The sequence below is a fragment of the Oratosquilla oratoria genome, chromosome 1, assembly GCF_046742065.1.
Source record: "Oratosquilla oratoria isolate Oo_2021 chromosome 1, ASM4674206v1, whole genome shotgun sequence".
NCBI lineage: Eukaryota > Metazoa > Arthropoda > Malacostraca > Stomatopoda > Squillidae > Oratosquilla > Oratosquilla oratoria.
In genome coordinates this window covers 32,773,573-32,785,949 of record NC_134777.1, presented here as the reverse complement: position 1 = coordinate 32,785,949, position 12,377 = coordinate 32,773,573, and the positions used below count along the sequence as shown (strand labels likewise).

Here is a 12,377-nt window from a genome sequence, read left to right as displayed (position 1 = left end):
AACAGTTCATTAAATCAGAACCAATAATGAAAAGGAATAGCTATATAACAATGTAATGGAAAGTGGTGGCATGAACGACATCAAACTAAGTTAATACTACCATATATATCCTTTTAGGCTATTCCACAAGTTGATGCATATATGAACAAAACAGTTCATTAAATTAAAACCAATAATGAAAAATTATAGATATCTAACAAAATTTTAATTTAGGTGAATGAACTGACTTGAGTTACTATATCAAACTAGTTTAATACTACAATGTGTATGCCTTCTCTTAGGCTATCCCACAAGTTGATGCATATGTGAACAGAATAGTTAATTAAACTAGGCTAAGATTATTATATATTTGTTAGTTTTTTCTTTCAGTAAAAAAAAAGTACGGGGGTCCCCAAGTCACTTTGGAGATCCATGACTATGAGCCGATGTAAGGCGATTTTCAACACAAGTTAGAATTACCATAGCTTAAGTCACCTAATCTAAAACACCCTAAAGTCATATATATCAAGAAACAAAATTAGGCCATAGGAAAGTTTAAGATAGAACATAATTATAGTACAGAAAAATGGAAAAAAACTAAACTGTAATAAAAAAAGCAAACACAGAAATGAGAACAATCCCCAAAATGACAAATGAAGCCATATATTCTGTACCACTGTAAAATAAAAAATGAAGCATATTGAGGTCAACGTAGATTAACCCTTTGGCTGCCCAATGCTGGGAGGATTTATGTTTCCGAAAAATTGCATTTTACCCATAATATATGAAGTGTCTATTTCCTTCTTTTGCATAATATTCTGATGTTGTGGACACCATTCCCAATCCAAATATATCAATATTAGCTTTCTGAGATAATTCATATATTTATTATGAATATTTTTTTTCTGAAAAATGAAAATTTTGGGGAATTTAAGAAAAAAATTAAAAATACAAAAGTCATTCTTTTGTATGCCAGTAATACTCAGTAAGGTAGATAATGACCATATGTTATAGGAACAGTGATATAGAGACACATAAGTTGGTCCTGAAGAAAAAAAAAAATCATGTAAAAATTTATTTCTTAGGGTACCTAAATTTTCTATCAATAAAACGATTATTCACACATTTTACCATATCACATCTAGCCTATCATAATTTTCTATCACTGGAAGTATTGTAACTAGAATATTTTAAGGCTAAAACGTTTATTGAGAATATATATACGATCGATCAAAATTTTTTTCAGTCGTCTGCAGCTGCTACTGAAGAGAATTACCATACGCTATTATTTGTGGAAAAAATCATTATATTTCCTATTTCTTAGTGATTGTAAAACAACTCGACATATGAATGACAAAACTTAGCTATGAATCATATATTCGGCCTTTTATGCAGGTTTAAATGCCGATTAAAGTCCATTCGCTCGCAAATGTTTACATTCCATCAGCTGATATCACCGCGTAGATAAGGGCTATTAGTTCGTCCAGCTGGTAAGAGATGGCAGCACCTAACCGATTGTAAACTTGATCTCTTGCTTCTATAAGGTGTTGGGAGCATGGCGCGATGTTTAAAACGTTTTTTGGCTTGCGGTGCATTTTTGCGAGTTAGGGCTGTCATGAGACTGTTTTAATTTTTGCAAAAATGCGCATTGGGCAGTCAAAGGGTTAAGGACCTCCTGCACTGACCTGCTGAAGGTTGTGTTGACCTATTCTATATGTTTCTTTCCTTCCGTTGTATACTATTATTACCTTTAACTAAAACAACAAAAATATCTATCCTTTTTTAATAGAAAAATTAGTACACTGCATACTGACCTGCATCAGTCGCACAAACTTGAAGGCTGTTGCACGTTCTGCTTCACTCATTTCCTCTGGTGCTACAGTAGATGTGGCAGTAGAACTGTCTCTTGAAGAACATCGAGCCAATGCTGCACGGGCATCACATCCAGCTTTTGCAGCCTGATTCACAACCTCCTGAGGTAGCAGAACCACCTTTTTGTTATACTGATGATTTCTCAGTTGCTGATAGCACTTCCACAACTCAAGTTCTAACAAGGAATCCTGGCCATCTCAGGTCAATGAATATTAGCTTTCTTAAGACACATATATTTACAGTTTCTGTGGATATCTTTCTAATTAAGTTTAAAACAGGAACATGACACACTGTGTTAACATCTAAAGAAGTTTCAATAAAATCTATCTTTATACCCAGGGCTTCTTCCCCCTTATAAGGGAGGTAACCAGTCAAGGCTTGCACCCACTCCAATCCACCATCATTGTTTCCCTCTCATTTTAGTCTTTGGGGATGGTCATCCCTGTCACCTGCCCATTGCCTAGTTCTGAAGTAATGCAGTAAGACAGTACATCCACAGTAGAGCAGCTTTGCTTACATAGACCCTCCCCCATTCACTCATAAGGAAAACAGAGATGGGAAGAAATCCTTTCAGGCTGCATCAAAGTATCATCCATACACAACCATTCTCCATTCACCCTTATCCCCTGACTCCTCCCTTCCCTGCTCAACAGACATTCCTTCTTGCTTAAAGCCCCTTTCACCCCATCCATGCATCTCATCCTCAGTCATCCCCTCAAGTTCACTCCATCCCTTAATCATGAAATACCTATCACTAATCCTAGAGATAAAAAAAAATACTGGCTTGTATAGCAGAGGGAGAAGTATATGGACGGGCTGATGAGGGCGATGGGAAAAAACTCAAACCAGCAACACATGTTACAAGTAACTAGAGACCGTGAACGGTGTAGCTCCATGGTTGCCGAAGGTAAGGTAAGGTATAGCACTTCTGTAATCTTATCAATTAATTCTTCTCAGAATGTGACTTACCTTTTCACTTTTGGTGAAATCATGCGTGGTAATATTGGTGCCACTCTTATCAAGACCTAACTTCTCCTTTAGAATGAGCATATGTCGTGTTTTTTCAACATCTGTAAGGCGTTGGATTTTCTCTAACTCCCATTGGTGCTCAAAAATCAATGAGTCACCACGAGGACGCCAACCATGAAGATTTTCTTCTCCCCGTACATATGTTGAACTTGTGTCCAACACTCGACGTTGACGACGTTGGAGACCTGCATAAAAAAAAGTAACAATTGGGCACCAAAGTTTAGATCTAGGGTCAACACTTAAAGAAGTCTGAGTTAGATTTGAGCATCTGATTAAAAGATGGCAACCATATGTGTGGCATACAGTACTCTAAACAAGCAAGCTAGGAGACTTCGGTTCATACCAAGCCAAATGAAAAAGAAAATAGAAAAAAGAAATGGGATGTCACAGCATACTGATCATGTTTGAATTGTACTACATATGATTACCTCAGTTCCCACTTTTCAAAGAAGGAGTTTATACTCTATAGTAATTTCTGCCTTCCTCATAATTTTGAGACTGATAATATATACAGTAGTATTTCAAATTAATAAATCCCAGCACTGTGAATGCATAACTTCTTTACTGAGTTTAAATATTTGTTGAAACATAGTCTGGGTACCAGTTGACTATATTACATGTTGACCCATGATACCATGCTCTCAGTTTTTGACTGCCACTGTAGTGAAAGCAACTTAACTCTATGCTACATCTTAGAAAAAACAGGCAACTGTTTTTTTGACTGCTATTTGCAGTAAAAGCAGCTTAACTCTATGCTATATCTTAGAAAAAACAGGCAAATGTTCTTTTGTTCTCCAAATATATATTGTAATATTGTGATATTTTGGTACTGTTAAGAAGTGTAACTTTATTACATCTGCACACTCCAAGCAGAGTGAATAAAAAAGCATTGCCAACCATTTCCATTAAATATTTTTGCTATTGAACTTGAATTCAGAAAAAAATGCTATTTTTCAACTCTGAAAAATCGCCTGCACTTCAAAAACAAGTTTGGAAATTGTCGAAAGTATGATGCTTCAGAGTCATATGTTATTTATGTGCCATTGTAAACACTGAATCTAGTGAATAGCTGTGAGTGTAAAAATGGTTAAGAATTGTACCAGTAAAACCAACACTGTCAATGATTTGGATTTCCACATCTTTAAGACTAAGCTTCCAACACCTATTGATCTGCACCTACCCTATGTTTTGGGATCTTCCTTTGTAATATATAGTATCCTAACATATATAAATACAAAAATTTTCATGCAGAAGGTTCCCTTATAAAGTATAAAAGTCCCTCCCTCTATGACTGCAGGATATTCAACAAGGCATATTAAAACAGTTTTTTTTTTAGGCTTTTTGGTCATGAATTTGTAGTGGCTCCATCATTTAATAGTCCAATTTGACCCATTTATGACACAATAAATGTCTTTCTTACAATTTTTACATCTCAAAAATATAAATTTAGTTGATTTTTTTTTTTTTGCAAAACTGTATGCCAATTTCAGCTATATGTGTTCATGCAAGTTATGTCTTTTTTTTATATTAGAGGGCTACATAATAACATTTTCTCAGTTATCGTTGGGGTAGCAAAAGTATATCCAAATTTTTTTTGTCATCTCTAATAGTCTAGTTTATTATTCTGAAGTGTAGCTTAGGGGACATTCCACACACACAAGCACCCCTACCCCCTCAAGCCAATAGACTTTAAGACTTAGTAGTCTACGTAAAGCACATTTTGTAAATCTACAGAGATTTTGAATGTCCATAAAATGTGCAGCACCAATGATGAATTTATAATTGGACATACAGATAACAAATCCATTTGGCATGTACACATTGTGAAAATTAGTAAAAATGTCACCTTGGTCTTCAGATTACGTGTTGATTCATAATGTGTGCATGTCTAATGGATTTGTCATCCATGTGCCCAATTATGAATTCATTATTGGTGCTGCACATTTCAATGAATATTCATAACTTGTGCAGGTTCACAAGATATGCATGACAGCCTACACTAAAAATAAGACAATCTAGTTTTGCCTTAGGCCTAGCCTATCCCTAGAAATATTGGTCAGAATTTCCTATTCTTTCTGCCCTGTATCTCTGGTTTTCCTCTTCCTGATCCTGTTTCTCCCCACTCTCTTCACTGCTATGGTTAGACTTCCCATTTTCATCATCATCATCAAGGTCAACCTTTACATGTTCAGTCATTTCCTGATCATCTGTCTAACTTCTCTTCTTCAGATTCAATTAAAATTCTACCACATTTTTCAATAGAAACTCCAAGTGTGTACACAATAATCACTTCTAAGGTATGATGTAATGTTGACTCCTATGATGTTCCACCAATGTGTGATGAATAGTATCACATCTCAGGAACCTTCAGAAATCTTTGGAAATCTCTTTAAAAACGTATTTTAATCAAAATATGATTATTACGATGGTGGAACTGACTGGGATAAAGTACAAAACCATTTCTAAAAGGGAGTGGGTGGTTTAGAATAATTACTTCATCTATTGTATTCTGACCTCTAAGGGATTTTATGTTCAAGGGACTCCATATTCAAAAATTTCACTGCTTGAAAAATCTGTCCTACTAGGTGGCAGAGTGAGTTTTTACCAAATCAAACATGTGGTAAAAATCACTGTTTACTCCTGCAGCTGTATTTGTCATTTTTCCCTATTTTTTTTCCAACAAATGCCTTCCATGTTTGAAAAAGGGAAGTGTACAAACCTCAACCTCATGTATTTCATAAAGTTGTCTTTATTCTTTACCATATGAGGTAAAACAATGGACATAATACAAGACATTTTCCAGTAAGGAACAAATTGATACCTCATTTAATCCCTTATATCAAAGCTCTACTACTCACATAGAAACTTTTAACTGTACTAACAAATTTCTACCTATTCCATACATCTGCAACTTATCACACAATGCCATCCTGTCTACCCTGTCATAAGCCTATGCTAGATGGAGAAAAAAGCTTTAACTGTGTCAATAACTTCTAGCATATCTGCCTCTCTACAAACATTTCATCCATGTATCCTCAATTTTACCAACAACTAATCCGTTCTTCCCAATTACTCTTCTAATCCTTTCTGTTAATACCCTCTCATGTGTCTCTCCGAATATACCTAGGGGCAAAAAGAATTGACACAAAAGTGGTTGTAATGAAACTTTAGGTTGAAACCAAACCATGCATATCTGAATATGCCCATAGTGCTCTAGCACAGAAATGAGGTGTGTGGCAGTATCTGGCATCTCTACTAATGCTCAATACTGATTGGCTAACTCTCTTGCCCTCCACACTTGCCTGAGGCATCCTTCATGGGGCCAAGGAGAGTGATGTGCAGTCTGTTTATTATGGCGAGTTTTTGTTGTTTTTGTGCTACTCATGCTTACTAGTGATGACCTACAGGAGAATCAAACCCCAAGACATTGGCCTAGTGGTTGGTCTTTACAAGGCAAAAGACCCAGTGACAGAAATTGTGCAACTAACCAGGCTAGGGCAGAGAACTGCCTACCACATCATTGAAATTCATGTGGGAGGCAAACAGTTTCTGTACCTAAGCTGATATCAGGAAGGCCATGAAAGATATCTACAAGGACCAGGGCAGTCATCAGTAGGCAAGTAAATACCAATCCTTGCTTGACAGCCTTGACAGGTTCTTGGGGGATATCTTTCATGGCCTTCCTGACATTGGCTTGGGTATGGGAAGAAATTGTTCACCTCCCTTACAAAATCTTTTGATGAATCAGTAAATGGTTCTCAGGCCTAGCCCAGTTATCTGCATGATTTCCATAACTTGGTGTTTTGTCTGGTAAAGAACAACCACTTCGTCAACATCTTGGGTCTTGGTTGTCCTGTAGATCAATTCCGGGGGTGGGGGGTGGGGGGGATGGCACCAGTAGGGGGAAAAAAAAAATGTAAAAATCGACTGCACCTAACTCCTCTCGGTCCCAAGAAGAATTTCTTGGGCAAGTGTAGAGGATGAGAAAGTTAGCCAATCAGCATTGATTGTCAGTAGAGAGATCCCAGATAATGCCACAAGCCTCAATTTCACACTAGCTTACTATGGGTGTGCCCAGATGAGCATGTTTTGATTTCTCGCTAAAGTTTCTTGACAACTGCATTTGTGTATATTCTTGCCTCCCAAACTGTACACTCAACAGACTGATTCCTCTGAAATCACAATGTTCATACTTGTCCACTCTTCATTTGTAAAGTGGAAGTATACAAACACTACTCCAGTCCTCCAGTACATTACTCTTCCTTAAGCATACATTAAACAACCTCATGAGTCAGTCCACTAAAAGTTATTCCTTTCATCAGACACTCCACATGACAATATGAGGTATCCCATCTTTTTCTCTAGCCTCATCATTTTCTTCTCCCACCACAGTCGTTTTCCTTGCATTTCCCACTGCCACAATCAGTCAATTCCTAACCTCCTTCACATTCAGCAATTCTCTGAAAGACTACCCATCATCCCCTTGCTGCCTTTATTTCAATTAACATCTGTCCATCTACACTTATTACCTTTTCCTCTGCACCTTACTCCCCTCCCCTCATTCTTCACTCCCAAAACATCTTTTTATTCTTTTCAAAACTTTTAAATTCCTGTCCATTTTATATCTGCCCTCTCCTTTGCCTCCCTCAACTTGCATTTTGCTTCTCCTCTCATACTCTTGTACATTTCATATGCTTCCCTAGTTCTACCTTGCAGCCAATTTTCATGTGCTTGTATCGTCTCTTCCATCACTGCCTACACCTCTTCATTCCACCATTTGTTATCTTTTCTTTGTTCCTTCTCATTCTCCTCATCTCACATATCATCTTTGTGCACTTTATCACTTGTTCCTTAAAACATACCTCTTCTTCTACTCCTGTTTCCCCTTTATCTCTCAATACCTCCCATACATCTTTCGGGTTCTGGTATACTTTCTCTTTATCCTTTTCAATCTGTCAGCACTTTTCTACCTCCATCCCTTTTTTCCCTTCTCCATTTTTTCTACATTCTCAATTTATTTTCTACTAAAATTCATCTGAGAATGCTCTCCTCTCCCCTTAAAAGATGAATAAGCAGAATCTTCTAATCCTCCCTTTGGGTATCACTATATGGTCCAGTAATGCTCAAACAACCACTCTTCCCTCCACTACCTTTTCCCATGTATACTTATATTCAACTCTATTCTTAAACAACAATGTCTTTGCCATCATCAGCTCCCTTCCTAAACATATAATCTCTCCACTATAGTTCTTAACTGACACCCCAAACTGCCCTACTACTCCATCTAATGGTTCATCTCCTACTCTAGCATCGAGATCCCCATCACAACTACATTTGCATTCCTCCCAAAATCCTCTATACACTCATTTAGACTGAAAAAGTCTCCCTTTCCTATGAGGATAATATGGACTTACAAAAACCCACATCTCCCATCCCAATTTCACCTTTGCCCATATTAATTTCAATGAGACTTTCCTCCTACACACCACACACTTTCCTATCTCATCCCTTACCAGTAAAGTCACTCCTTCCCTCCCATGCCCACTCATCACTCCTGACACACTCCCCATTACCCGGTACATTCCCAAACTCAGCCCAACCTCCCATTCAACTTGATTTTACTTAATGCTAACAAATCCATCTTCTTACAAACATACTGCCAATCTCTTCCTCTTTTATTTCATCTGTACTACTATGCACAATTAGTGACCTTATTTTTAGGATTCTGTTTGAAGCCCTCCCAGATCCTCTTATGTCTCAACTTTCCATAGGAGAAACATAATGCATAACCCCTTGTCCCATTACCCATTCCAGTCTTGGACAGATCATGATTTAAATGAGTTTTTTCATCATTTCTTAATCCATATAGGGAAAAGCCACTGTAATCTTCTGAAGCAGCCCATAAGACTCCCAAAATCCTGCTACTATATCTGCCAGGTAACAGGATGTCTTTTATTAAAACTCCTAAATCTTTCTCCTCTTTTGCTTTTGTAATGGATTCACTTCTGAAGGTATGGTTTAAAGATTGTCTATTGGAGTTATTGCCCATTTATAGTACTATGCATTCTTTTGGTATTGAAAATAATTTCCCATTCTTGGCTCCATGCAAAAATAATATTTACCTAATTGTAGAATACAGGAGTCCTGTCTCCTATTCTCTAATTTTCTAACATACCTAGACTCTAATTCCAACTTAATCTATATCTTTGATTTCCAATTATCATATTTAGATCTGAACTCATGTATTGTTTGAGTTTGGACTATATCACCTTCTAAGCTATTCCACATATTTATGCATCTACTGTTTATGGAAAATTGTATTTCTTCAGATCCTTTTGACATATGGTCTTTCTTAATTTACTTTCATGACCTCTTAAAGTCCTCCCATCTTTAATTCGGAGATCTCTTCTATCAATGCAATCTGTCCTCTCTAGTGACCTGAACACTGTAATCATGTCACCTCTTTCTCTTTGATCTTTCAAAGTTGGTAGACCCATTTCTTTAGTCTCTCCTCATTTGTTTTATCTGCCAGGCTAGGGGCCAGTTTGATTGCTGCCCTTTGTGTTCTCTCAATCTTGCTTATACCCTTCACTTTGTGTAGGGACCATACTACTGATGCATATTTCAGACTTAGACATATCAAGGTTTCAATGAGTTTTTTCATCATTTCTTTGTCCATATAATGGAACACCACTTTAATCTTCTGTAGTAGTCCATATGTCTCTCCCACAATCCTGCTGATATGTCTGTCAGGTGACAGGTTATGTTCTATCAACACTCCCGAACACTCCCAAGTCCTTTTCCTATTTTACTTTGATAATGTGTTTGTTTCCCAGGAATAGTTTAAGGATGGCCTTTTGCTTCTATTGTCCATTGCCAGTACTTTGCATATTTTGGTAGTGAACTTCATTTCCCAATCTTGGCTCCATGCAAAACATGTATGATCTTTTTGTAATATTCTACTGTCCTCCTCATTTTTCACTCATCTCATGATTTTTGCATCACCTGCAAACATGTTGAAATAGCTTGTTGTTCCTTCTGTCATGTCAATAACATAGACAAGAGACATTATAGGTGCAAACAATGAACATTATTGAACTCTGCTGGTTACTGCTTGCTAACTTAACATCTTGTCCTTTACTACTGTCCTCATATATTTTTCCTTCAAAGTCTTTAATCCATTCTAATAGTTTGCTTCTCAGTCCTCCAACATGCTCCAATTTCCACATAAGTCGACTGTGAGGTTCTTTATCAAATGCCTTCTCTAGGTTGAGGTACACACAGTCCACCCACCCCTCTCTTGCAGTACATCAATCACTCTCAAGTTAAAGCTCAAAAAGTTCAACACACATGATCTCCTAGATCTAAAACCAAATTGACTGTCTGTCAGAATGTTCATCTTTTCAAGATAGTGGGTCTATCGATCTTTCAAAATCCTTTCATATTTACCTAGTTGTATTTTACGGGACGAGAGCTATGCTCGTAGTGACCTGTTTCCGTATCTCTCCGCATCCAGTTTATTCTTAAAATCTTGTATAGTTTTGGCACTCACTGTTTCACCGTTTAGTTTGTTCCAGACATCAATCACTCTATGTGGGAAGCTATTCTTTTTCAAATCTCTTCTGTAACTGTCCTTCTTTAGCTTCTTTTCGTGTACTCTTGTTTCTCTTCTGTCCCATTTTAATAAGCCGTCTCTATCAAGAATTTCCATCCATTTCATAATTCTGTAAATGGTCAACAAATCACCTCTTTCTCTTCTCTGTTCCAATGTTGATAGATGTGATTTCTCCAATCTTTGTTCATATGTCAAATTTGATAGTGTAGGTGCCTTTTTTGTCGCTGCTCTTTGAATTCTTTCAAAATTTCTTATGTTTTTTTTTTTTTTTTTTTTTTTGCTAGTTGCCCATAATGTTGCAGCATACTCTCGTTTAGATCATATCAGTGTAACCATTATTTTCTTTACCATTTCTTCATCCATGTAGTCAAAGGCCACTTTCATTGATCTTAATAAGTTAAAAGTCTCTCTAAATAATTTATTGACATGTTTATCAGGTGTCAAGTCACTTGAGATAATCACTCCCAGGTCCCTTTCTGAATTTATTTTTTTACTTCCTTGTTACCAATTTTATATTGACCCGATATTCTATTTTTTGCTTTTTCCAAATTCCATCATACTACATTTCTAAATATTAAAGTTTATTTCACACCTCTGACTCCATTCCCATATTTTGTCTAGGTCTTCTTGTAGTGATCTGCAATCTTTTCTGCTTACTCTCTTGAGTAATTTGGCATCATCAGCAAAGAAGTTCATGTAACACTTCACTCCCTCATCCATATCATTTATATATATGGCAAACATATTGTGCTGGTTAGTGATACTGGCCTATAATCTAGTGGCATTTCCTTGTTTCCACCTTTGTCAACTGGCACCACATTTGCCCTTTTCCAATCAAGTGGTACAATGCCTTCTTTCAATGAGCATGTAATAAGACTGTGGATCTTGTCTGCTAGCTGTTCCCTACATTCTTTAAGTATCTAGTTTGAGATCCCATCAGCTCTTGAGGCTTTTGTCACATCCAATGATCCCAGGAGGTTGAGCACTTCCATCACTTCTATATTCATATCTGCTAAACCTGGTTTTTTGCTCCCTCACTTTTCTTAAAAAAGTTGTGCTCTTTTGTGAAGACCAATTGGAAACCTTCATTTATTATTTCTGCCTGAGGCCTCTTCAAAGACCTCACCATCTGGTATTAACTTAGTGATTTCTTCCCTGTCTCAATTTACCATTTATGAACCTGTGAAACAGTTTTGGTTCATCTTTGCATTTTGTACTACACCTCTTTCAAAATTGCTTTCTTCCTCCCTGCGAATTCTGGTATAGTCTTACCTAGCTTATTTGTAAGCTTCTTTTGTTTTATTGCTTCCTTTCTTACTCCATTTTCCCCAAGCCGCTTCCCTGGTGTGTGTGTGTGTGTATTACCTAATTGTAGTATACAGGAAAGGAGCAATGCTCGTTGGGTCTTGTCTCCTATTCTCTAATTTTCTAACATACCTAAACTCAAATTCATGTACAGTTCCAACTTAATCTATATCCTTGATTTCCAATTATCATATTTAGATTTAAACTCATGTATTGTTTGAACTTCTAAGCTATTCCACATATTTATGCATCTATATGGGAAAATGTACTTCTTCATATTTCTAGACTTGTGGTCTTCCTTAACCCCTTCCATACGGTGCCGCACACGTAGGCGTCATGGGGAGCGAGTGTATTCGCGAGGCTGCCATATCGGCGTCTTGATTATATTTATTGTAGTCGCCCCTCCATAATGACATTCTTTCTAATTCTTTTGTAATCGCATTTTCTATGGTTATCAATATTCACAGGTGAAGAGAGAACGATCGATATAAGCGGTGACTATATTTTATGATGCGAGTATTATTACGACACGTCGTACGGCTGGCATTGGCTGCTGCCACCGAGATCTAAGTCCATG

At 37.0% G+C, this 12,377-nt stretch overlaps 1 protein-coding gene across 16 annotated transcripts in view; it reads right to left on the bottom strand.

Annotated features, from left to right (window-relative positions):
• unc-104 (kinesin family member unc-104) overlaps positions 1-12,377 on the bottom strand; it is a 400,417-nt gene that overhangs the window by 19,132 nt on the left and 368,908 nt on the right. For 15 of the 16 annotated variants that reach the window (XM_076197529.1, XM_076197523.1, XM_076197541.1 and 12 more), the window contains 2 exons: positions 2,821-3,065; positions 1,794-1,952 (listed from right to left, as the gene is read on the bottom strand). In XM_076197529.1, the coding sequence (XP_076053644.1) occupies positions 1,794-1,952; positions 2,821-3,065 (404 nt within the window). The remainder of the gene's footprint in view (positions 1-1,793; positions 1,953-2,820; positions 3,066-12,377) is intronic. The other variant, XM_076197534.1, reaches the window with a different exon arrangement.